The following is a 25,982-nucleotide window of genomic DNA, read 5'->3' as shown; positions in this document are numbered from 1 at the left end:
AGTGTTTCCTGTAAAGCTGCAGCTTCTCAGTGAAGCTGTGAGAGGAGAATGGTGACAGGCTTCAGGATTGGACACAAACACTTCCTGTTTCTGACCTTTATGGTCACCATAGTAACAGCTGACACGCTCTGATCAAACGCTGTCAACAGCCAATCAGCTCTCTGAACAAAGCAGCACGCAGACCAATGACTGCATTCATTTCCAAGTTTAAAGCAGTGAAGAACACAGTCTGTAGGTGAGGAAGAATTTAGTGAGAGCAGATGTTTGGATGGAATTCCTCCAGTTAACAGCTGGAACCGTCCATCTGGATTGTTGGGCTTGTTGTTGGGGTTCCTACAGAGCTCAGAGTGGACACACCAAGGTTCTTCTAATGAATGAAAGTCCAAACTCAAACTAGGAGGGAAAAACATTGTCAGCAACTTCAATGAAAATCCAAAGATTAGAAAAAGTGAAGCAACAATGAGTCCTAGTACAGTCCCAGCACTGAAGTCCCTGCTGCTCTTTATACTGGATGTGCTGCATCACTGACTGACAGCTGATGAAGAGTCTCTGGAAACACTCGTTTATCTCCTCTGCTCTTCCTTCTTCTCTCTGCAGGTGGAGGTGATGATGGTAAACAGGACGGTGTGTGTGCTGAGAGAGGAGGAGCTGTGTCCTGATGATCCAGAGAGGTTGAAGCAGCAGCAGCTTGTGTGTAGAGACGCTCTGACTGGGCCATGTTACTGGGAGGTGGAGAGGAGAGCTTCATCCAGCAGTGACTGACAGAGGAATGAGAAGAAGTGCAGATGACTGTCAGTGCTGCAGAGGGAACTGCTCTGAGAACAGCTCCACTGTCAGACACAATGTAGAGTCCAGCATCATCCCTGTGTGTCCCTCTGGATCTGACAGAGGATCATCAGTGTATCTGGACTGCTCTGCTGCTGCTCTGTCCTTCTACAGTCTCTGCACAGTCTCTGTCTGACTCTGGCTTCAGACCCTCCTGGATCAAACTCACCTGGAAAGACTTTCAAACATCACTCAATAGATTTGAATACAGAATATATTTGATATATACTGTAGATGTACTGTAGAGTTGCAGTTTGTCACTTGTAAATACAGTCTGTGAGCAGCTGTGAGCTGAAAGATCTTTCTAGAAACACGAAATGTTTTCACTCTTCTGTTGCTTTTTCATATATTTCCACAACATTAATATTGATCCCACCTGTCTCACCTGTTTCATGCTTTTATACATAATAACAGGACACGTGTGATCTGAGCGCTGCTGTGGTTGCTGTGCTGCACGTCTTCATTTAGATAACAGAGACATCTAGTGGTTCAGAGGGAGAACTGCAGGAGGTGGAGCTGTGTTTTAGCATGGAAAACTTTTTATCTTTTAGGCGCAGATACAAATATGACAAGTATCAGTGTAAGATACAAAAGGTCACATCAGTCAGCAGAGGGAACAGTGATCACACAGCAATGTAAGAATAGAAACATAACAGTGAATCTGGACATGTATACAGATGGAAGCAAACAAACAGGATGTAACACTACATTAAAGCCACAAATGAATCATCAGAGCTGAGCAGGTGATTGAGAAACAGGTTTACCTTTTAGGTGACATGAATGAGTTGATGGGAAGTTATGAACTGTTTCTGAGAGACAAATAACACCAGGATCCTTTTCTAAGTAGCTGACAGCTGGTAACTGTGCAGGGGCGGGTCTAGTAAAGTTTTGCCGACCTAAACCAGGGGGTTTAGAGCATCATAGAGTTTTTGTGGTTTGTTTTCTTTAAGTCATTTCACAGATTTTCTCTATAATTTCAATTCCTTGAATAAAACAACAAACTTAGGGGATGATTTTGTAATCCGACTTTATGTATGAAAGATTTGACTAAACGTAAAACAATCTTCCAACTCAGTCGTCATTCTTATCTTGTGAAATCAAACCAAATGTTCTGTTGTCTCTAAATCAGGGATTGATGAAATCTTTGGTTGCATCCATTTATGAACATGTTCTCATTCATATTAAATCGTAGTCTAAGTCCTTCTTTAGAGGGATAAATGTCATTCATTATCTTCAAATGTGTTTCTGTTGTTTTGGGGGGAAGTTTGAAGTCCATTGTTCAAAGTCTGTTAATGAAACTTTATGAAGTTTATGTAGGATGTTTCTCCTATTTTGTATTTGTTTGAATTATGATGTATTTCTGACTCTTGCTGCCATGATGCCAGGTCTCTCTTGAAAACAACATTTTTAGTCTCAATTAAATTTTCACCTGGAGAAATAAAGATGATAATAATAATTTTGTCTTCAGGGAATCATTTCTCTGTAAAACAGCTTCTTCTGAAACTCTTGTTACATTTCTTGTTTATTGTTTGCTGGTTTTAGAAAAATGTCATCGTCTCTGTGTGAACTTAAACTCTACATGTGGTGTCAGCTATAAACGAGCTCTAGAGTCTAATAACGATGCTTTTATTATTGTCTGGTATCCAACCTAACCCTGGGCCTCTGGCTGAATGTGAAACACCAGCAGATGTTAAAAACTGTCTGGGTTACACGTGCATCACGTCGTGTGCTTCCTAACATGGATATGATTGGAATCTGGGCTGTTCAAGCGGTGCTGGTATCATTGTTGTTTCTGAGACTTTCCAAATCTTTACTGGATAAAAACGTAGCAACTGATGGATTTAACATTTAGCTCTCAGACTGTCCCAGAAAAGGCGGAGGTCTGGAAGTTTATGTCAAGGTCTGTCTTGCTGCTCAAGTCTTGTTCTCTCCATCTGCACCTCAGCCATTTGAAATCTTGGCCTTAACTATTGATCTGTTTGGAAATCAGACTGTTGTTGGCTGCTATCAGCCTCCACCTGCTTCCCCCAGCACATCACCGTCTCTGGTTCAACTTTTATCTGAGCTGCATTTTAATGACGTCTTTCAGATGGATGATTTTCATTGGGACTGGCTTTCTTCTGTGTCTGATGATTTTAAGGCACGCTGCTTGTTTTTAAAACTGACTCAAATTATTTAAAGCCTCACACGCCTTGATCCTAAACACCCAGATAAATCTGCTCTTATTGACCTTTTTTAACTAATATGCTGCGTAAGTTTTCCACATCTGCAGTTTTTGCCAACGACCTGAGTGATCACTGCATAGTTGGTGCTGTGAGAAACACTAAAACCTCACGCTCCGAGCCCGCATCAGTTTGAACTGGGGTCGTATTAAACAGGCTGACAATGTCAGTTTGGGAACATTTACAGGAGAGTTGTGTCTACTTTGTGGACAGACACGCCCCTTTTTGCCAGGTCAGGGTGAAAGGTCGGGACAGGCCTGGTTTGGTTCAGTACCGGCCAATCTCCTACATGAGAGAAACCAGGCCTGGGCAGGAAGTCTGGCTCTGATGCTGATTGGCTACGTTTTCATTAGCTGTGTAATCGGATTACTGCCTCCATCATCAAGATGTAACTATTTTTTACTTTAACGACTGACAGTCCAAACGACCGTAGGAGGTTTTGGCAAACTATAAAGTGTCTCTGCCAGCTGTGACTCCTCAGAGCTTCCTCCTCACTTAAATATCGACTCCACTCCTGTGTCAGACAAAACTGAAATGTTGCTTTAACAAACACTTTGTTGCTTCTTGCTCTTTGTTCAGCACAGTATCTGATGGTAAACCTCTTGCACACAACTCTGCTCGTAGTTCCTGGTTACTGATACCTTTTCCTTCACACCTGTCACAGTAGAAGAGGTTTGTAAGGCTTTGAATAGCCCCAACACCAGAAACTCGTCCTCACAATCGTTCTCCTTCCTTCTTGCACTAGGCTGCAAATATCATAGCTGAGCCAGTGTCTTATATTTTTAATCTTTCTCTACAACAGAAGGCTTTACCACAGATGTGGAAGTGTGCCTCTGTACTCCCCCACTGAAAGCTGGTGATTCTTCAACAGTTAGTAATTACAGGCCAATTTCCAAACTCTGTGTCTTATCTAAGGTTCTTCGAAGGCTGGTAAATCAACTTCAAAGTTATCTGGATGAAAATAGGATTTTATCTCCCTTCCAGTCTGGTTTTAGGAAACTGCACAGTACTGGAACTGCTTCGATAAAAGTTCTCAACGACGTCTATGAAGCGCTGGATGCAAAGAACTACTGTACAGCTCTTTTTATTGATCTATCAAAGTCTTTGACACTGTCGACCACAACAAAAACTCTTCTGGCACAACTTCACCTACTTCCAAGCTGCGTGGAGAGGATGAGGATCTAACAGCACAGGAACTCCAGCAACACTCAGCAGCAGCTGCTCCCAGTCCCTTGGTTTATGAGCTGAGCTGCTGACCACAGCATTTTATGTCATAGATTACTGGAAATAGGCCTTTCAGACCGAGCAGCTGGCTGCTTCTCTAATGTTCTTTTGGACATCAGCAGTGCGTTCAGCTCAATGGTCTCTCTTCAGCTTTTTAAATGTCACTAAACGAGTGCACAGGGTTCTGTCCTGGGCTACTTATGTCAACGGTGTGGCACAAAATCTAGATGCATCTGTTCATTTTATACCATCAACATAGTTTTCAAACCATTACAGCAGCTGTTGATAGTATTCAGTCTCAGCTGGCTCAGACTGGCTTTAAATGTAGAAAAAACCAAAGTCATGTTGTTCACAAACAGAAAGAGGGTCCGGCTTTATTTCCTTCTCCTGTATCTGCTCAAAGTATTTCTATTGAAACTGTGGCCTCGTACACATACCTCGGTATTGTGGTTGATGACAGTCGTTCCTATAAGCCACACATTGAACATCTAATAAAGACACTGAGGCTGAAGTCATATCTGACCCAGAGAGACTGCAGGTCATAACTTCTTACCTGAAGTTCAGCTCACACTTGGACCGGCGGCCGCCTCGGGTCTCTTTTCCTTCTGCGTCCCTTTCCCTTCATCCACCTCCTGGCTTCCACCACTTGCTAATGTTACTGAATCTGTGGAAGCTCCGCGATAGCCACCACACGAAGTAACGAGTAACGAGCCTATCTAAATCCCAGTAACGACTAACGCGTTCCTGATTTTGGCATAATAACTAGTTACCGTGCTCGTTACCACAATAATAACGTAGTTACGGTAACGCGTTACTTAATAACGCGTTAGTCCCAACACTGGTTGTATTTAACACTCAACAGTGTTGTATTTAACACTCAGAGGAGTGGACCCATATAGACAGTCTCTAGTGTTAATTTAACACGGGAGATTTTGCTGTGTAAAGTGCAGTCTCAGCAGGTTTCAGGAACAAGAGCTACATGGGTTTATGTGGTTTATGTTCGGTGGGGTAACTTTAAGTTGCTAGAAATACTCAGAGATGGAGAGACAATATCCACAAACTTTCAATGGTCCCTTTAGAAAACTCAGCATCAATGTCACAATATTAGATAATTAGGTTCCAGGTCACCCTCTAAGTCTTTGGTCGAAATATTGATCATTTCAATATTATTCATCTGCTTTTGTTAATTTCTCAATTATTAGTGTGTGATTCTTAATAAATTACTAATCATTTCTGCTATTTTGGGGAAGAGCATATCAAGACATACTAAGTGTAGGGAAAGAAATATCAGTCATTATGACTCACAAAGTCCCACCCCTTCAGAACAAGATTTTTTTTTCTTTTTTTCTCAGAAGGGAAATGCTTGTGGTCTTGCTGATACTTGTTCACATTTTAAGCTGCAGTGCTCATCAGATACAAACTTTCTGCCAAAGATGAGGAACTTTCTGACAAATTTTCCCTTTAGGGAGCTCGGTGTTTTTGTTACTATCGTTGGCAGTTTTACTTACAATATTTTACTTGATCGTGATATGCAATGCACTTGCAAAGATGTAGCTCGAGACTGCAGCACATACGTGCTCTTACCATCTTTCATTATTTTTTTCTTAATGCTTTGGGCAGACAAGACATTACAGAAGACCTGCAAGTATACATTTGCATATAAATATTACTGTGAATGTGAATGTAACTGCAACAAGAGTTGCGATAGGACAACGGAGGGGGAGAGGACAATACTTCACGGTCGCTGTTTTTCAGTGAAGCCTTGTGTTCCAAATTACAGGACAGAGTTATGTGGAGTTTTCTGGAGTCATATTTTCAAAGCAGTTTGCGTTGGTCTGCTTTGGGTTGTCTCTGTGCTCGTTGATGGAGACTGGTATGTTTGCTGTCAGAGTAAGAAAGAACAGTCACAGTTAGCCTGCAAAGATAAAACTAACATCACAGCTGAGGAAAATGTGACCATTGGTTCTCTAAAAAACACATCAAGGGTGAGTGTTTCCTTTTTTCTCTTTAGTTTTTTTTCACAGCATTGAACACTGTTTTATCTTATTCTAATTGGTCTTTGGTGATTCTTTTTCCGTTTCAGATTTTAGGATTCTCTGTGCTCCTTGGTATCATTTTTCTGTTGGCCCTGGTGTCATTGTGGTGTGATTGCTGTAAATGCTGTTCTAGCAGTACAGCTGTTTATGACGCAGTGATCTTGGAACAAAGGGAAAAGTTATCGAAAGAGCGTTTCAGAGAAGATGCAAAAGAAGAGTGGACTGAAATGGAAGTTAGAAAGCAAGCTGGAACACAAGATAAAGAAGGAACTAAAAATAGATGGGTGGAACCTCCTATAGGTGTTGCTGCAAACATGACTGAAACCTCAGACAAAACAGAAACCTCTATACAACAGCAAAATCCCCAACAATGCCCAACTGAGGACACAGCAGCACCTGTCCCCGAGGACACAGCAGCATCTGCAACAGGGGCCACAGCTAAAGCCACGACAGTGGGAACAGCAGGCCTCAATAACGACTAACTGTTTCTACCTGACGAGTTAGTTGCAAAAAAAGGACAATTTGCATGTTTATCAATGGTTTGCTAAAAGTAGCTTTAAAATTTCAAACTTATTGACAAAATCAATCATAACCAAATTCAACACGTTTATACAACACATATATAATATGTTGTATATACATATATAATGCATACAAAAATAAATTTTTTAAAACATCTATTCTATGAATTATTTTAAGGACTCCAGCCATATTAGTTCAGAAGAAAAAATTGAATGGATTGTTATGTATTCTTTGTGAGAATCCCGATTTCCTTGTGTTACTTACATTTTGTAAGTTGCACAAGGAAGTATCTGTGTCTTTTTTAAGTTTTTAAGTTCTGTTATATGGATGTATTGTTTTAGCCCTTTTAGCCTTTTGCAAATGTAAGCCAAATTACTATTTAGTAATTCTAGATACCATATTCTAGACAGAAAGCACCAGCATAGCTGCAGGTCCAGGCAGCCCGCAGTAGGTCAGATAAGGACACTCAACTCTCGTTGGCTTGAACTGACAATCTCACAAAACTGCACACGATACACAATTGGGTATGTTCCCAGATACCGATGATTGGAAACATCTGGTCTTAATTCTGGGAAGGGTTGTTGTTCTGAAGAAAGAGGAAATCTGGGGAATTCTACTGACGTCATAATGGCTGTAAAGCTTTCTGTAACAGGGCAGAGGGAGAAGACCGAGGATCGGCTCCCCACCCTGCACTTTCTGTGTGTTTTAATAAAATAATCTGTGTTGACCCACTATGGACTTTTCAGTCGTATGTCTCTTCCTCAAAATTCGAACCGCGACAGTCTTTTTTAAGTTTTTAAGTTCTGTTATATGGATGTATTGTTTTAGCCCTTTTAGCCTTTTGCAAATGTAAGCCAAATATTAGAAATAAGCAGTAAGAAAGGAAAGAAAAAGTATTTCCTCATATTTTTGCTCTTGGGCTGAAAGGATTTACTTAATGTAAATATTTACTTTGTGGAGCCATTGTTGTTCTTGTCTGTTTGAATCTCTGATTACAATGTGATTTTCTATATTATTATTTTTCTGTTTCATCATTTTATTGTTCTGTTGCCTCTAAGCTGTCTCCTTATTAAAAGTCAGATTTGAACTAAACTGAATTGTTGTTATTTTGGATTTTGATTCTCCTACATTTAAAATTTCGTTATGGTAGTAAAGAGTCCAAGTTAGCTTCCAACTTCTGAAAAAAAAAAACAAACCCTTTCCTGACCCCTCTTTTTCTTTTCTGATCAGTTCTGCTGTATCAGGTTGGAATATGTGGGGAACCCCAACACGTTCTCACAAAGCGTAACATTTTACGCTAGGTGACAAATCTTCAACATATTACGTTTTCGGCTACCCACCACGTTCCTAAATGATGACCTCGGAAAAATGAGGACATGTGAGAACCGTCTGGACTCAATCTACACATGTTCGCTCTTTCTCTTCAAATCGCTTAGAAACACGCTATTGAACGTCATTACAGTCCTGGTTAAGGTCAGGAATAAGGTTATGGGATAAGGTTAGGTTTAGGGCTAGAATACAGGGCTGGAACGTCTATTACCGCGGGAGCGTCATTCCACTGTATTTCATCCATAACCCGGCGCATACCATAAGAATGCGGAAGGTCTCCTTCCGCGTTCCTCAAGAACGCCGCGGGACGTGACAAAACGTCACCATGTTATGCCCGGGGAGTGAGAATGGACTGATATAACATGATTCCTATAAGCTTGTGTTACATCACATAAGTATTATTATCATTGCTATTTAGGGCGATCGTGGCTCAAGAGTTGGCAGTTCGCCTTGTGATCAGAAGGTTGCCGGTTGGAGCCCCGGCTCGGACACTCTCAGTATTGTGTCCGTGGTCAAGACTCTTCACCTACCGCCTACTGGTGATGGCTGATGGTGCGGTATGGCAGCCTCGCCTCTGTCAGTCTATCCCAGGGCATGCAATCAATTATTATTTAAACCAACTGTTAACTGTATATTTCTGTACATTTTCGTATTATTATTCTTCATATTGCCACATTCATTGACCTTGTTTATAGGTAATTTCATTGTTTGATCACGTTAAAACTACAACAAACTGTATTGTCATTACTGGAAATAACCGTATTTTTATGAGGAAGTTATTTTCTGATATTTTACGGTAGTATTTTGGCGCCCCAGCTGCCGGAATGTTACTGTTTTTTTAAGATGTTTTTTTTAACAGTGTAGCTGTCTTTGGGTGATACTCATGGTACACCCTAGATAAGTAGGCAGTTCACCACGAGGTACATAGGGACAAACAAGATGGTGAAGACGAGGATAGTTCAGAGTCACCAGCTATTCTTTTCAACTCTACTCTATTCTGTTCTATTCTATTCTATTATTCAGCCAAGTTTCAGACCAGTAACCTTCTTGCTGTGAGGTGACAGCTGCCCTACATGTCCTGTGGCTAACATGAAAATAGTGTTATATATGTCACGACTGGGGCAGCAGTCGTGTGAAGGTGAGAAAGGAGGATCCAATGGCAGACAGTGGTGGAGGTGCAAGTGGGATTTATTTATAGTGAACAAAACCAAGATGTGGGCAGAACAGAACATAAACCTAAACTGGGAAAACTAACACAAAAGGAGGACATGGGGCGAGGCGCAGAGAGACATGGTGAACACGGAATAATGCAGAGTACACAGAAGGTTCACAGAGTAACACGGAGGATGGACACAGACGACGCGACGAGGAGCAGACACACAGTATAAATACACACATCAGGTAATCAGGAAATGACACACAGGAGGGGACACAGCTGGAACTAATGGGACACAGACCTACAAAGTAAAATAGGAAACACACAGACTGTTTTACAACACAAAACTTGGGGACCTGAACAGAGCACAGAGGGATGACACAGGTAGCGATGATGAAAACACTAAGAACAAATACAAAACAGAATAAACTAGAAAATAATAATAGTAAACACAAAGCGCTGGGTCGCCGACCCAGGACCATGACAATATCTGCCTTATTACCTCCCCATGTGGTGTTCACATCACCAAAGCTAGCCATCGTGAACCTCTGGTGTTACCTGACTTAACAATTTTGTATATGTGTGTGTGTGTGTGTATATTATGGTCTTTCACACTCATGTTTATACAAATGTAATTGTACAAATCTTCTCGAACACCACACCTGATAATTCTCTTTGAGACTTTCTAGTATAACAAGTACATATGTAAACATGTTACCAATATGAACACAAAGATTCTTATACACTTATATACTTCTTAAGAGGTCACCTGATTACCTCCCTGAGGTCGTTAGCATCACCACTGTACAAAACTCTTAAGTCACAGTACTAGGTTGAAGTGTCAAATGTTGTGCACTACAAATTCAGGAAAGTAGTGTCATCAGAGGATAAAAGTCATTAGTTCTCTGGATTTATAGTCACACTCATTAATTTATTAATGTACAATGTAGAAAAGCACTACAGATGTCACACTACCCCCGAGGGCACTTGTACTGAATTATTTGGGTCAGTGAGTGTGCGAGATGACTTACTTGATGCCAATATTTACAAGTTGTAACTTTAGTAAAAACTTAACTGAAAACATGCAAATCACTACTTATTATGTGTTTATGTGTACTGTACATTTTCAACCCCTTTTAATGAATATTTAGTATTTAAAATTTTGCAGAATTACAAGTTTCACCTCCTGCTAAAAGTTCTCCACCAGCAGCTGGACCATCCTCTGCTGACAGTGTGGATGCTGGACCAGTCCCAGACCCAGAGGCTCTAAACCAGGAATTTATTCTTCATTTAGAGCCTGAACCAACATCTTCCTCTGTCAGCCTCCTGCATCCTCCTCTTCATCTCTGCTTCCTCCTGCATCCTCCTCTTCATCTCTGCTTCCTCCTGCATCCTCCTCTTCATCTCTGTCAGCCTCCTGCATCCTCCTCTTCATCTCTGCTTCCTCCTGCATCCTCCTCTCTGTCTCTGCTTCCTCCTGCATCCTCCTCTTCATCTCTGTCAGCCTCCTGCATCCTCCTCTTCATCTCTGCTTCCTCCTGCATCTTCCTCTCTGTCTCTGCTTCCTCCTGCATCCTCCTCTTCATCTCTGCTTCCTCCTGCATCCTCCTCTTCATCTCTGCTTCCTCCTGCATCCTCCTCTTCATCTCTGCTTCCTCCTGCATCCTCCTCTTCATCCCTGCTTCCTCCTGCATCCTCCTCTTCATCTCTGCTTCCTCCTGCATCCTCCTCTTCATCTCTGCTTCCTCCTGCATCCACCTCTTCATCTCTGCTTCCTCCTGCATCCTCCTCTCCATCTCCACTTCCTGCATCTCCCTCAATTTCTACGGCGTACATCTCGGATGTCCCAACCAAAAAAAGGAAAAGGAAAGGTTAGACGTTATGTTATTGTAAATGTACAAAACACATGACAGGTTCGTGAAGTTTGATAAGATTTCTTTTTTCATTTTGTTTCATTCTTTCATTTTCTTCAGTTTTACAGACCTCATGTAAATATTTCCTTTGTTATTTTTCAGAATGCTGAAAACACCTTACACAGAAGATTTTCAAATATGAAGGTCAAAAGTCTGAGGCAGTAAACAGTGTTGGGGAGTAACGGAATACATGTACCGCCGTGACGTTTTTAAATTACAAAATATGAGTAACTGTATTCCGTTACAGTTACCGTTTAAAAAGGTGGTACTTAGAATACAGTTACTTTGTTGAAATAAATGGATTACACGGTGGTACTTTCCTGTTTCATATTGTGGTGGGTCAGGACTGTTTCGGTTTTGTTTTACAGCTAGGTTCTGTCGTTCCAGGCGGCAGCATTGCGGTTGCCATGGTTACAGGATGACGCTCTCGCTCTGCGTGTTTCCTGGGTGAGAGAGCACCTTTTTGTTGTTGTTGTTGTTGTGCTAAGCTAATAGGCAAAATGCAGAATGTAGCATCATGGGCAGTGTAGTCTGTGCTGCAGGGAGAATGGACTGCCATTGTCGGGGACCAAGCAGTAAAGCATAAGCACCCGCCCCTTTCCTGATGGGTGCCCAAAGTGCCCTTTTGATAAGGCAACTTTTTAAAAAAAAAATTATTATTATTTTAATGTGTGTGTGCGTGCGGAGTCCTGTCTGTGCCCCTCAACAATAATATTTAACTATTAATCACAGTTTTGCTAAATAAAAGGATCTGGCTTGCATCAGTCACATGATCACATTTAACCAATGATCGCCCTTGACGGCAGAACGCGCTGGTTACGAGCCGGGAACGAGCTCACAAAGAGCACGCGCATTTTTAGCGGTCCGGAGCTGTAGGAGAAACACAAGTTAACTCAGAGACACAGACTGATGCGACAAAACCAGTAAGTAGGTGTACGGCGCACACTGTAGTGTGTAGCACACAGGAGTATCAGCTTATTACGTACACGTTGGTAAGTTGTCTTGTGGCAACTGACGAACTGAAACAAACGAGCGTGCTGTGTGTGCAACAGCCCGACAAACATTACCTGTCCTTTTATTAACTGCACAAGTAGTGCTGGTCATAGCTGCTGGCTACCTGTGTAAGGCTGTCATGGGTCTGTAGCTCTGTCACCGTTTTAGGGAACATATTTAGTTTTAAAGTAAGTTTCCGGGCTTTTCCTGCCTTTCTGGAGGGATTATAGAAGCAGATTATATTAGATTTATATTTTAAATAAGACAAAATTTGGATTTTACAGCAGTAAAATGATTGTATCTCTACAGTTTAAACATGTAATAAGCTTTGCCCCTGCACAGAGTGGATAGTGAAACAAATGGAATCATCATAATGACATTATTTCATATTTATTACTTCCCCCTCCTCTTTGCTTTATTATTGTAGCTCTAGTAATAAATAATAATGTAAGGATTCTGGATCAGCACCATGATGCCCATAGTATATACAGTATTCTGAAGAAGGTCTAAAATGTCACTGTGTGTGCGTGCATGTGTGTGTTTTATTTAGATGGATTTTTAAAAAAAATATTCCTCATGATATAACATTGTGCAGACATGGCTGGTAAGGACATGAGGAGGAAACAGCAGGAGCTGTGTGAGGCTACTAAAGGCAGTGCTATAACATTTTTCTGTCATCATTTTATTATAGATTAAGTGCAAGAGTTGTTAGGTGTGGATAATTAGATTATAGTTTATTGCAATAGCAAGTTGTGCCTTGTTCTCACATAGACAGCAAGTGGAGAGTGATATATGAAATGATGGGATGGAAAGAAGAAGAGAAGCAAAGAGTGATTCACAGGCAGAGCCTAAATTATTTCTCACAGTTTTTTGTTGCCTTATGGTTCCAAGCACTAGCATTAGATTCTTGATGAATGTGTGTTGTTGTTATTCAACCTGGTTCAATGTGCCCCTTTTTAACTTTGAGCACCCGCCCCTTTAAAGCTCTCTGCACGGCCCTGGAGCTTACCATGTGTGGCATGCCATCACAGCCATACTCGGCACGATCTGATATCCTCATGTCGGTGTTGTTCCCACATCATCATAATAAATGTTGTTCCAGGGTCCACATTACAAGTAACCAATCACCTTCTTGTGACGTCATACTTTTGCGACTTCGAAAAATACCCGCGTTAAAAAAAAAAAAAAAAAAAGTTCTTCGAGAAACCGCCTTTTGTCCGCTGATCCAGCAATTTCAATTCCTCTCAAGATACTTTTCTTTAATAAACGGTAAGCATAATACATATGTTTTCCTTGAAATGGATAGCTGTTTGTTTGCTAGTGATAGGCTACTTGCGAACCAGTGTTCTCCAGACAGAGAATTGCGTGTCAATGTATTATGATTTATTATGAAAGTACAGGTGAATATACCTCTCCCGTCAATATATTATGATATATAATAAATATACAGGTGAATATAGCTGTCATAACAATGTCAGGCAAAATTGCAGTAGCTTCCCTGATCATTTTACAAACATAAGTGAAGAGAATCTGGACTAAAAGGCCTAGACTAATGGCTGTGTGCTGAATCTATGAATCAAACTATCACCTGGAAACATAATTAACTGGTCCATAGCTGTGAAACTGGACATGAGTTCTTGATTCTATAGAGATTAACAGTAATCCAGAAATTTACAAATTTGTCCTGGGACATCGCGTAGATGTTGTCCCAGGGACATGGTGTAAATGTTGTCCCAGGGACATGGTGTAAATGTTGTCCCTGGGACATCGCGTAAATGTTGTCCCAGGGACATGGTGTAAATGTTGTCCCAGGGACATGGTGTAAATGTTGTCCCTGGGACATCGCGTAAATGTTGTCCCAGGGACATCGCGTAAATGTTGTCCCTGGGACATCGCGTAAATGTTGTCCCAGGGACATGGTGTAAATGTTGTCCCAGGGACATGGTGTAAATGTTGTCCCTGGGACATCGCGTAAATGTTGTCCCAGGGACATTGCGTAAATGTTGTCCCTGGGACATCGCGTAAATGTTGTCCCTGGGACATCATGTAGAAGTTGTCCCCTGTCATGTTAAAGTATCCAGAGACATGCCATATGAAAGTTTAGCTTCTTTTAGCCCCTGTTTGTTTTATATCATATATATATATATATATATATATTAGGGGTGCAACGATACACAAAATTCACGGTTCGGTTCGATACTTTTTCGATATTTCGATATTTTTTCGATACAAAATAAAATATTCATGCCTTTTTAATTTGTCATTTATTAAAATTATAAATATATATTTTAACTCAAAAGTACAGTTTTTAAATTTAACCCTAACCCTTGTGCGTGTTTTTTATTTTGACAGCGAATGCGCACCTGCGGACCACTTATGTGCAGCCCTGGTTATATAGCTCATCATATCGCAGCCACAGAAATTCTTTTGTCCATGAAACCATAAAGCTCCATGCCCTCCTGGGTTTTAATTGCACCTTAGAACACATATGCATCAACACTACAATGAGCGGGTGGAGGGAGGTTTGGAGTCTTCTCCCACCCCCATTCTCTGCGGCCTGCTGGAGCGGGAGGGCTAGTAGGAGGAGTTGGCCGTCCGACTGCGGTCTGGGTGTGGGGCCTCCCTGCTGCTGCGGAGTCGGGGTGGTCTGCCTCTCCCCACCGCAGGGAAAAGGGAAACACCACCTGGGTCTGGGTGCAGTTCCCCCCCTCCAGGGGCAAGGGCACCTAGACCCGGTTTGTAGAGTACGCTTGGGGAGTGTGATCGTGTGTACAACGTCTCTTTATGTCTGTCTCCACGTTGGTTGAGTGTGGAGTAAGTGCATATGAGAGCATGAGGGTGGGAATGGATGTTTGTGTCTGTGTGTGCCTGTATGTCTGTGTCTATATGTCAGGTTGGGTGTCAGACGCCACCTCTCTGGGGACACCTCAGGCCCTCCAAGGTTTGGAGGCCTATCTCCACCCACCACCACTTCCCCTGCCGGTGGCGGACTCCCTCAGGTGTCGGTGTGTTGGTGGTTCTTTGTGTCTGGGGGTGGGCGTCCGGGTACACACCGGCTCACTCCTTGGCGGCCGCTTGTCGGGGCCTGGGGCCTGGGGCCTGGGGCTCGCTCGGGCCCCTTTGGAGGTGGGGTGCCCCCGGCCTCTCGGCCTGGGGCTCGGTCACTCAGGCGCAGCTGGGGGCCGGCGGAGCTCACGGGCGCGTCACTGCAACTCCCCCTGACTTCTGCTCCGCGGCTGCTGGGCGAGCCCTCATCTGGGACTCTCCTCAGCTCTTACTGGAACAGTGGCGTGGCTGCCCCTCTGTTGGTCTTCCATGGTCTCTTGTGTTCTGGGGGCCTCTGGATGTCTGGAGTTTTGATCTCCTCCATACCCACTTCACACCCTGGAGGACGGGGCTGTGGCCCCCCCACACTCCCTAGCAGATCATTACATGGAGAAACCTTTGGAATGCAAGCATGCTGATCCACACAGGTATGCACACATGGGTATTCACAGACGCGGACTAAAGCTTTCTTGGCTGCTGCCTCAAAGCACACTGTGCGCTGTCTATCTTGCGTGCTGCACAATATCGTTTATTATTTAGTAAATATTGATATCTATGACTAGCTAGTTTATTGTGATGGTGCTTTTTTTTTTTTCTATTATTATGTTGCTCTTTGTTGTTTGCTGTCTCCTCTGTTTGTTTTTTTTGTTTGTTTTTTTTTTCTCCATACAGGTGACCCAGGAGTTCTTTTTTTTTTTCTCTCTCTCTCTTCCCCCCCCTTCTCACCGTCTCTTCTCCCCTTTGGTTTTCTTTCTTTCTCTCCCCCTCTTTCTCTCATTCATTCCCCCTGTCCTATTTATTTAAAAAAAAAAAAAAATGACAAAGGATGAACTGAAGCTCTGCCATCACGTAATGTCGCATACTGCTGTTTCTGATGTCATTTAGAAAGAAAAAAAAAAAAAAAAAAAAGAAACCATAAAGCTGCACTTTCTTTTTGCCTCATAGTCTGATTTGTCATAACTTCTCCGTTTTGTGGTAAGCTTTTCTTTGGCTGTCACTTCTTCACCCTGACCTGTCTTATTTGGCTCAGCAGAACTGAAATATATATCCTGCTGCTTTTACACGCACTCACATAAGCTCAGCGATTCTCTGCGCAATCAACCTCTCACATGTTTAAGCTTGCTACGGGAGATTTCACTTGTCATGTTTGCGTAGTAAGCTAACAATTAATAAGACGATGTCAGAGGAATTGGTGCACAAATTATCATCACTCACAGATCAGTGCTGTCGCTCTCTATACACAGTTCACGCGATTGCAAAGTGAAAGCAAAAAACAAGCGCAAATTCAAACGCGATTTCAATATGTCACATATTGACAGTGGCTCACCGATGCCAATGACATAATTACTCAGCTACATTTCTGAAAGAATGCAAAAGCATTGACATATATTTTTCCTTCCTACAATAGCCGGACGGGCAGGGCAGAGATAGATTTTGGTAGCCCGACTGGAAAAATCTCTAGCCCCAGGACGTCGGGCTAGCGATTTTGCGAGCCCTGTATCTGATTGAGGAATCACTCATCTTTGGAAAAGAGAGTTTATTACAGAGAAATGGCTCCTTCCAAAATAAAAGCTATACTATCCGCTTCTTCTGGGCTATATTCTCAACAGCATATTAAACACATCAGGTCCCCATAAGGAGGATCATGTGCTAACGGCTGTCTAAATGACTCGGGTAAAGTTTGTAGCATGCTGCTTGCTGTTTTTATCTTTGCACTAGGATGATGTCGGCGTAAATGTGCAGTCATATTCGTTGTGTTCCCACTAGTGCTTTCAGGTTAACCTCGTTAAAATGACCTTAACGCCACAACACGGCAAATCTCCGTTAACGAGCTACCCCTGATAGCCCCGTGCATGGGGATAGACAGCCAACACGTTAACGAGCTAACTGCGCTAACACACTAGCTCCCACCCAAGTAATTGAGCATTGTGTGGCACATCCAACATACTGTTTTACTTTAGTCCATGATGCGCTTACCGTCAGGGTCATACGTCACATGAAAACCAAAATAATTCCAAACGCCAGATCTGAATGAGGGTGGGGGAGGTTCAATTTGCCATGTTGCAAGAAGAGCTTAACTTCTGTCTCGCTAGCTTGCCCTGCGCTCTTCCTTCTGACTGCTGTCTGTGTGGAGCGCTCAGTGGATCTGCGCTCGACAGTGCAGCCTAGGCGGAGTAGTCGAACGCAGATTCACTGAGCGCTCCACACAGACAGCATCGTCAGAAGAAAAGTTGATAAAATTGTTACGGAGTATAGCATGGTGGGAAAGGACGGAGAGAACCCCCCCTCTAAGTTTTGTTGGTTTTGTTTTTGAGTTTGTTTTGGATTAATCGCATGTTTTTGTGTTTATTTACGGTTGTTGTGCCTATGTGGGAGGGGAGATTTTACTCTAGCCCAGCTGCCAGTGAGGCGGAGTTGAATACAGGGAGCGGTCGATTGGAGTTCCTCTTTATAAAGGGGAGAGGAAGCAGGAAGTGGCGTTGTTGGTTTTAGTAGGACTTCGGTGAAGTAAGAGAGCCCCGGAGATCGAGGATAAAGTGCGCACATTTTTAATGGAAAGGATTTTATTTTGCCTGGCCTGGTTTTGCTTTTAACGAAACGGAGGACGTGGAAAGGAGGACGCATTTCTATGGAGCTGTGAGAGGACGTGCTGGGAAAGAGAGGACGTGCTGGAAGAGAGGAAAACGAGCACCAGACTGGAGACCTCCTGTGCCCCAATAAGAAAAATCGGACCAGTTCTGGGAAGTCTAACTGCCGGGAGGTGATGTGGAGACCCAGCCTGGAACGAAGTTAAAGTCTAAACAGGTGGGTGGCAAACCTGTTTGAGGGAGCTGCAGGATTGATCCGTGTTGGTTGCGTGTTCGTGCAGTGACCCTCTCTCCCCTGTTTTGTAACTAGGCGAAGGACTCGGACCGTGGTGGTCTTTGGGCTTCGGATCCCTGGCCGGAGTTGTCTTCAGCCGGTAGTTCGCCTAGAGGAAGAACAAATAAATTTTGTGTAACCCATTGCAGTGTGTGCGTGGTGGTTTGTTGCTGGTCCCTACTAGAACTCCTATTCTTTTTTGTACGGAGGCTCTCTTAACAGCCCTCCCGTAACAAAATAAATTACAAATGTTGTATTGTTCGATACATATGCGTACCGAACCGAAAGCACTGTATCGAACGGTTCAATATCGATACGAATATCGTTGCACCCCTAATATATATATATATATATATATATATATATATATATATATATATATTTAATATTATATTTAATATTTACATTGTATTGCAAAAAACCCCAAAACAAGTTAAAATGAATTAATCAATACTGACTAATTAAACCTTTATTATTTTTCCACCAGAAATGGACGATATTATTAGAAGAAGTGTTCTGAATGACGAAAAAAAAAAGAACTGGAAAAGATACACAACTTTGTGTGCATGTGTCACAATGCCAGGAGGACCCATTCATTGTTGTGTTGGAAAAATTGAACTCATTAACCCTTCATGGACATTATAAATGTTTAAATGTGGCCTCAGATAAAGACAGGAAAAGAGACTATTACAAATTCAACTGCATCAGAGCTGGAAAAAAAAGTCGAAACAGCTACAGAGCAGTGGGCTGTAAGGCCTATGTTTCATTTAAAGTACTCAAACATAAAGTACTCGTACATATGATAAGCATGATGGGCATGATCCTTCGGACCCAAAAGACGCACATTTCAACAATATTTCCAGTGATTTGAGGAGGAAGATTGAGGAACTGCTTTCCCTTGGAACTAAGCCAGCCATCATACTAACCGAATGTCATAAATGGGCCAAAGAACATGGACACAGAGATCTTCACAACAGAGAGCATTTTGTCACACCACGTGACATTGACAGTGTTAGAACCTGCATGATGAGGAAGAAGCACTTTAACTGTGGAGACAGTCAAAGTGTACATACCTTACTTAATGGAAAACATCAAGAACATGTTCTCTTCTATCAACCATACACATCTGACCAAGAACTAATGATTGTTTTGCAGACACCTGTAATGAAATCAAACATGGAGAACTATGCAAAACAGTTAGTATTTGTTGACACCACGCACTGCGTTAACCAGTATTCATTTCCCTTATTCACACTTGTTGTAAGAGATGATCATGGGCATGGAGTCCCTGTGGCTATGTGCTATTGTCAGCAACGAAAGTCAGAAAACCCTGAAAACTGTTCTTGGAATAGTTTGTGAGCATTTCCCAACTTCCCCGAGGTAAATAATACATTGACAGCTATTAATTTTGAAATAATTCCTTTTCAAAAAAGTTATAACATGCCAGAATCTAATGCTATAGCTGCAGCATGGGCTGCAAAAAACTTTCCTTTCCAGTTGTTAAAGTTATTCCTATAGGCTGTATGCCGTATTTTATATATCTACTTGTGAGTTGAAATGTTTAATTTGGCATTGAAGTGGTGCTTTGAGATAGCAAAAACATTTTCATACTGTTTAATCTCATTTAGTGTTTTCTTTTTTTCTGTAGAGCATTTATGGTTGACAAAGACTTTGCGGAAATAAATGCTTTGCAGAAGGTTTTTCCAGAGTCAGCTATCCTTCTATGCTGGTACCATGTCTTGCAGGTAAACCACATTGTTTTCTTTTCACGTTGTCTAAGATGCACCTGAAACACATTTCAGGGCTCTAGAGTACGACCAATTTGGTCGCAAATGCGACCAAATTTTTCAGTGGTGCGACTAAAAAAAAATATTTGGTCGCACCTGTGCGACCAACTGTTCGGGTAGCAAAAAAAAATAAATATGCAACCTTCCCTGTGGTCAACAACAGACACACATTTTGCCCCTATCGTGGACTAAACCAATCAGAGATAGTCAGGGGCGGGACCTCTCTGATAGGCCGTGGTCCAGTGGAAAGTGCAGGTGGAAGTGGGGGGTGAGTAGCTTGAATAAAGCGATATCAATTCATTAAATCCTGAATCGACTTTTAAATATAACTGTGTTTTGCCAGAAACGCCAGATTCTCAGATTAAAGCTCAGTGGCGTGTCTAGAAAATTTTTGTTGGGGGGGCCAGGTAGGGGCACAGATTTGGAGAAGGGTGGCAGATGTAATTGGCAGATAATGTTAAAAACAATTCTACCAACCGTTAACCATAATTCAATAACCCTGTAAACCTAATAACCGTAACCTTATTAGAATGAGATTTTAACCACTACGGTGCAAAGTGTTTAGATACTGTGTTGATTAAGTACAAGAGATACAATCAGTCAGTGTTTATTCAGCATTCAAGGACATCAATATTTGCATAGTATTTTTACTGACATGTAGTGCACATGTGTTTTGGGCAAAAACATTTTTGAATATTAAAATACGAACATTTTTAACATACAATTGGCAAATTAGCCAATTCCAATGCAAAACCAATGCCTGTTAAAAAAAAAAAGAAGATAATCTTCTCACAAACTGGTGTTTGATTTTGAAACAGGAAAAAAGTGGAGAAACAACTGAAAAGACTAACATTTGAATAAAACCTGAAAGCAAGTAAATACTTTATATGCTGCCTTACTTTGGTAATATTGAGAACAACACTGGCTGATGATGAAATGCAGTCAGCTGGCATGGTGACACTGCCAGTATTAACCTGCAGGGCTGGACTGGGACAAAAAATTGGGCATTTTCACTACAGATTGGCCCACCAGGTATTAAAGCCATAAAGCCTTTGAATGAAAACAAATGCTGTTGTGACAGTGATGTACAGTCTTTTTGGTATATGTATGATTTCCATACATTTTACGTCAGATAAAAACTTTCTTCGCAAGATTCAGATAATTATTTAATAAAAGCTAGATATTTTAAATGAGAATAAAAAAGAAAAGTATTTCTTTGTGCCCACCTTTCCCTGTTAATGCCCTACCTGGCCCCCTGGCAACACTTTGCTAGACCCGCCCCTGCACAGTTACCAGCTGTCAGCTACATAAAAAAAGGATCCTGGTGTTATTTATCTCTCAGAAACAGTTCATAACTTCAACTCATTCCTGTCACCTAAAAGGTAAACCTGTTTCTCCATCACCTGTTCAGCTCTGATGATTCAGTAAGGACATCTCCTGGTTTCATCTTCATGTTTCCCTCTCACCACATATCCAAACCGACATCATGACCAGCAGCTTTACAGCTTTACAGCTGTGGCTCCAGCAAACATTCTAACTAAATAAATTCTAACAACAGCTGATCAAGCTTAAACGTGCTGCTGCTGTTTAGCGCGACATCCGCTGGTTTCCTCTTTCTGGCGCAAAGTGGGTGATAAACAAACAAGAGAGACGATCAGCTGATCATTGATCAGTTTCATGATTGAAGTAGCAACAGGAGAGAGAGGAGAGAGAATGAGAGGAGAAGAGGCAGCTGTGCAGCGTAAAGACAGAATAACTCCAGTTTTGTGTCTTTTTCCATCCTAGCTGAAGTCCGGGACAAACTGCGTCTCTTCTCAGCTCAATACCAAACCCGTAATATTTTCTCTGAATGAGGGACCATTCCATTTTTAAGGAGCTGTTGGCAACTCTACTAACTAACCTTATGAATAAAATAAAGTTCACTATCAGTAACATCATAGCAACCGAACAGCTGTATAAACTCGTCATGCTAGCTCACGCAGTATGAGGTATTGTAACTGACTGTAAAAAGTCAGCACAACGAAAATAAACTCCACCTAAACTTGGTTTATATCTGACCCAGATAGACTGCAGGTCATAACTTCTTACCTGAAGTTCAGTTCACCTGACACTCGGACTGGTGGCCGCCTCGGGTCTCTCCCCCTGCCTCCCCTTCCCTCATCCACCTGCTGGCCTCTGTGGAAGCCCCGCCATAGCCACCACCAAACCACTGAGTTATTTTTACACATCGACCTGCATCTTATAACTCATAACTCTTATGTTAGCTGCCCTCAGTAGCATACTGTCTGAAATATTCGATGGTTGCAAAAATTCTTTAAGTGTTATTTTTTCCTTGGTATTCTAATTTCACCGAAGTTTACTAAACTCAACAAACTTAATATTACTTACCGGGACATTTATTCTGTCCTCATTTTCTTTCACCGAAAAATTGTTTCCTGCAGTGTTGTCCTTCGTGCTTGGCTCTCCTACCTTTGCTAACGTGATGCGCATAGCGCAGAAGCCGATGCTGCATTCACTTACACTCGGATATCTGAGCTTCACCGTGAAAACATAATCGTACATTTGATATTTGATTGAATTTTATTGTTTTACCTTTGGGGTGGCACCTGGGGTGGCCAGTCTGGTTGGGGGGGTGGCCTGTGCCCCCCCAGGCCACCCCGCTGGACACGCCATTGTTAAAGCTCACAAAACCAGTTCAACAACAACCAAACAGCAGATGAGAGCAGGTACACGGACTCCACACAAAGACGTAAACACAGAGCGGACCGACGCATCAGAATCAACTTTGTCTTTCTCGGCTTTCTCACCCGACGGCCCGCAGACGGACACGCTGTCGGAGCTTAGCGTGCGGTCCGCGCTGTGATTACGTCTTTTTGCGCTGATTCTGAGCTGCAGGTTTTGTCTCTCTCCAACCAAAATTCACCGAGCTGAATTTTGCTGTTTTGCTTCCACGACTATTAAAATGGCACTTCATGCACAGCTAGCTCTCTCTCTCTCTCTCTGTACTTCAAGAACAGTTTCCCGTCTCCAATCTCTGTTTTCTGTATTATTCATTCGCTTATTACCCACCAGTCTACCGTTGTTTACAGCGCTGCGGCTGCTGTCTTTTTCTTTTCTTTTTTTCACTTAAATGACCTCGGAGAAGAAAGCCTGTTTTTTCTGTTGTTCAATACTGTAGAAATTTAAACTTCATATGCAGAACATTGTAGAATATTTTTAAGGTTATCTGCTATAAAAAGCCAGACCAGGAAAATCTCCTTCAAGTTTTTCTGTGTTTTATTCTCAGTTACTTTCACACAAAGGCATCTGCTGTGAGGTTCACAATTCTGATGAAGTCAGTACTGATAAATGATCAGAGTTACAGTGGGGCAAAAAAGTATTTAGACAGCCACCGATTGTGCAAGTTCCCCCACTTAAAATGATGACAGATGACAGCTTGGTGTGAAAAAATCAACTGTGGGAGCAATCATCAGAAAATGGAAGACATACAAGACCACTGATAATCTCCCTCGATCTGGGGCTCCACGCAGGATCTCCTCCCGTGGGGTCAAAATGATCATGAGAACGGTGAGCAAAGATCCCAGAACCACACGGGGGGACCTGGTGAATGACCTGCAGAGAGCTGGGACCAAAGTAACAAAGGTCACCATCAGTAACACACTACAACGGCAGGGAATCAAATCCCGCAGTGCCAGACGTGTTCCGCTGCTGAAGCCAGTGCATGTCCAGGCCCGTCTGAAGTTTGCCAGAGAGCACATGGATGATACAGCAGAGGATTGGGAGAATGTCATGTGGTCAGATGAAACCAAAGTAGAACTTTTTGGTATAAACTCAACTCGTCGTGTTTGGAGGACGAAGAATACTGAGTTGCATCCCAAGAACACCATACCTACTGTGAAGCATGGGGGTGGAAACATCATGCTATGGGGCTGTTTTTCTGCCAAGGGGACAGGACGACTGATCCGTGTTAAGGACAGAATGAATGGGGCCATGTATCGTGAGATTTTGAGCCAAAACCTCCTTCCATCAGTGAGAACTTTGAAGATGAAACGAGGCTGGGTCTTCCAACATGACAATGATCCAAAACACACCGCCTGGGCAACAAAGGAGTGGCTCCGTAAGAAGCATTTGAAAGTCCTGGAGTGGCCTAGCCAGTCTCCAGACCTCAACCCCATAGAAAATCTGTGGCGGGAGTTGAAAGTCTGTGTTGCTCGGCGACAGCCCCAAAACATCACTGCTCTCGAGAAGATCTGCATGGAGGAATGGGCCAAAATACCAGCTACTGTGTGTGCAAACCTGGTAAAGACCTATAGTAAACGTTTGACCTCTGTTATTGCCAACAAAGGTTATGTTACAAAGTATTGAGTTGTATTTTTGTTATTGACCAAATACTTATTTTCCACCCTGATTTATGAATAAATTCTTTACAAATTCTACCATGTGGATTCATGGATTTTTTTTTCACATTCTGTCTCTCACAGTTGAAGTGTACCTCTGGTGCAAATTACTGACCTCTGTCATCATTTTAGGTGGAAGAACTTGCACAATCGGTGGCTGACTAAATACTTTTTTGCCCCACTGTATAATATTTCTGACTGTCTGAGGCTAAGTTGAATCGAATTGGGACTTTGAAAACCGGAATCGAATGGATTATAGAAATCAGTGATGATACCCAGCCCTAGTGAACAGCCTAGGCACGACAGACGTGGATGTAGCTGTAATAGGAAAAGAACTATTGCTAACTTTTCTGTTAAGGCCTGATCCTTCTGAAATTCATAGCCAGTGCTCTGACACGGTGTCATCAATCTTTGAATGCTGAAAAAGCACAGTGTATCCAGAAAAACACATTATATTATATCAATTATTATAAAATTTGTGTCCGCCTAACTTTTGTGCCGGTACGCCTAACTTTTTAAAGTTAGGCGTACCGGTACGCCCATGACAAAAAGTTAGTCTAGAGCCCTGCATTTTTACAACAGGGTCCTGTTGTTATGATTTGCCTCATTGTGATATTCACCTACTCAGGTTAATGAATATAAAGGGATAAAATGTTGAGTGACTATGTCCATCCATTTAAGACCACAGTGCACTCATCTTCTGGTGGCTGCTTCCCAAAGCTCTTTTTGACATTTAAAAATATGTTTGCCTGGTTGATTTCTGTAATGCACAGGTCCTGTTGTCCAGTGAGTGACAAAGTTATTTTTGGACGTCAGCTTTCTTTTATGCTTTTTGTACAGCTGCTCCTCTGTCTCTCTCTCCAGATTAACTTTTTTTCTCTTACATTCACAGGCTGTTAATCGATGGCTTTCAAAATCAGAGTCCAGGGTCCATGGGCTTTCTAACACCCAAAAGAGAAATGAAATCATTTCTTTCTTTTGTAAGCTGAAAGCTTGCACATCTGTAAGTGTAATTTGTCTATTTCACATTTTGATTTCTTGATTACACTAAGAGCATAATAACTTTCAGTTGCTAAAAAAAAGTTACAGAGAGATGCAAAATAGATTTTTGAAACAATTTCTAAAACTGGCTTCTTATCTTGCTTATCAAAACAAGTACTTAAGCTGTGCAGACCATCATTGTGTCACCCACTGTGCAGTAGAACAGGAGAGAGTTCTGCCAGACATTTAAGCAATACCCTTTGGTGTGCCAGTATTTTCAGAAGCACTGGGAAGGCATTGGCCACATGTGGTGTGACTACGGCCGTCGCTTCAGTCACGCTCGTTCTGAAACAAACAATGTGATTGAAAGGTATGATTTATTATTTTGACCTCATTCGATTGTATTGCTGAAAAAAATATATTATGCTTTAATCCAAGAGGCTAAACTGAGTAGGTTCTTCATGTCATTGCCAGAACAGGTTTTAGGCAAATCCTTTAAATTCTAGCAGCGTTTTTTATGTTATCACAACAAAAAACAGAGTAGGTGGATTTGCCTAAATGAGCTAAACCGGCACAGAGCATTCCTTTATAAAAGACGTGTGCAATAGGTATTCCAATTTTTTAAAAAATAATACAGTCTTGATTAAAACTTTAAATTCCTTCAATTACAGTTACTAATCATTTCAAATA

The 25,982-nt window shown here is 41.9% G+C and overlaps 2 protein-coding genes across 2 annotated transcripts in view; both read left to right on the top strand.

Annotated features, from left to right (window-relative positions):
• The window catches only part of LOC146577396 (NACHT, LRR and PYD domains-containing protein 12-like), a 99,076-nt gene extending 96,841 nt beyond the window's left edge, over nucleotides 1-2,235 (top strand). The window contains exon 15 of the mRNA XM_085253728.1: nucleotides 598-2,235. Coding sequence (XP_085109854.1) covers nucleotides 598-607 — 10 coding nt within the window. The 3' untranslated portion in view covers nucleotides 608-2,235. The remainder of the gene's footprint in view (nucleotides 1-597) is intronic.
• Nucleotides 2,236-5,520: 3,285 nt separating this feature from the next.
• LOC146577395 (uncharacterized) lies at nucleotides 5,521-7,939 on the top strand. The gene is made up of 2 exons (XM_085253913.1): nucleotides 5,521-6,256; nucleotides 6,355-7,939. Exons 1-2 carry the CDS (start codon nucleotides 5,705-5,707, stop codon nucleotides 6,787-6,789), a joined length of 987 nt encoding a protein of 328 aa, XP_085110039.1. The 5' UTR covers nucleotides 5,521-5,704; the 3' UTR covers nucleotides 6,790-7,939.
• Nucleotides 7,940-25,982: the final 18,043 nt, after the last annotated feature.

This window comes from Mchenga conophoros, linkage group LG3, assembly GCF_057382185.1.
Source record: "Mchenga conophoros isolate Kocher_MC1m ecotype Shallow Benthic linkage group LG3, M_conophoros_male_GT1.1, whole genome shotgun sequence".
Taxonomy (NCBI): domain Eukaryota; kingdom Metazoa; phylum Chordata; class Actinopteri; order Cichliformes; family Cichlidae; genus Mchenga; species Mchenga conophoros.
This window is presented reverse-complemented; position numbering and strand designations above follow the sequence as displayed.

Coding starts and splice junctions, on each gene's coding strand:
- LOC146577395 (XM_085253913.1), top strand. CDS start 5,705: ATGAGGAACTTTCTGACAAATTTTCCCTTTAGGGAGCTCGGTGTTTTT. Junction 6,257..6,354: donor CTCTAAAAAACACATCAAGG/GTGAGTGTTTCC, acceptor TTTCCGTTTCAG/ATTTTAGGATTCTCTGTGCT.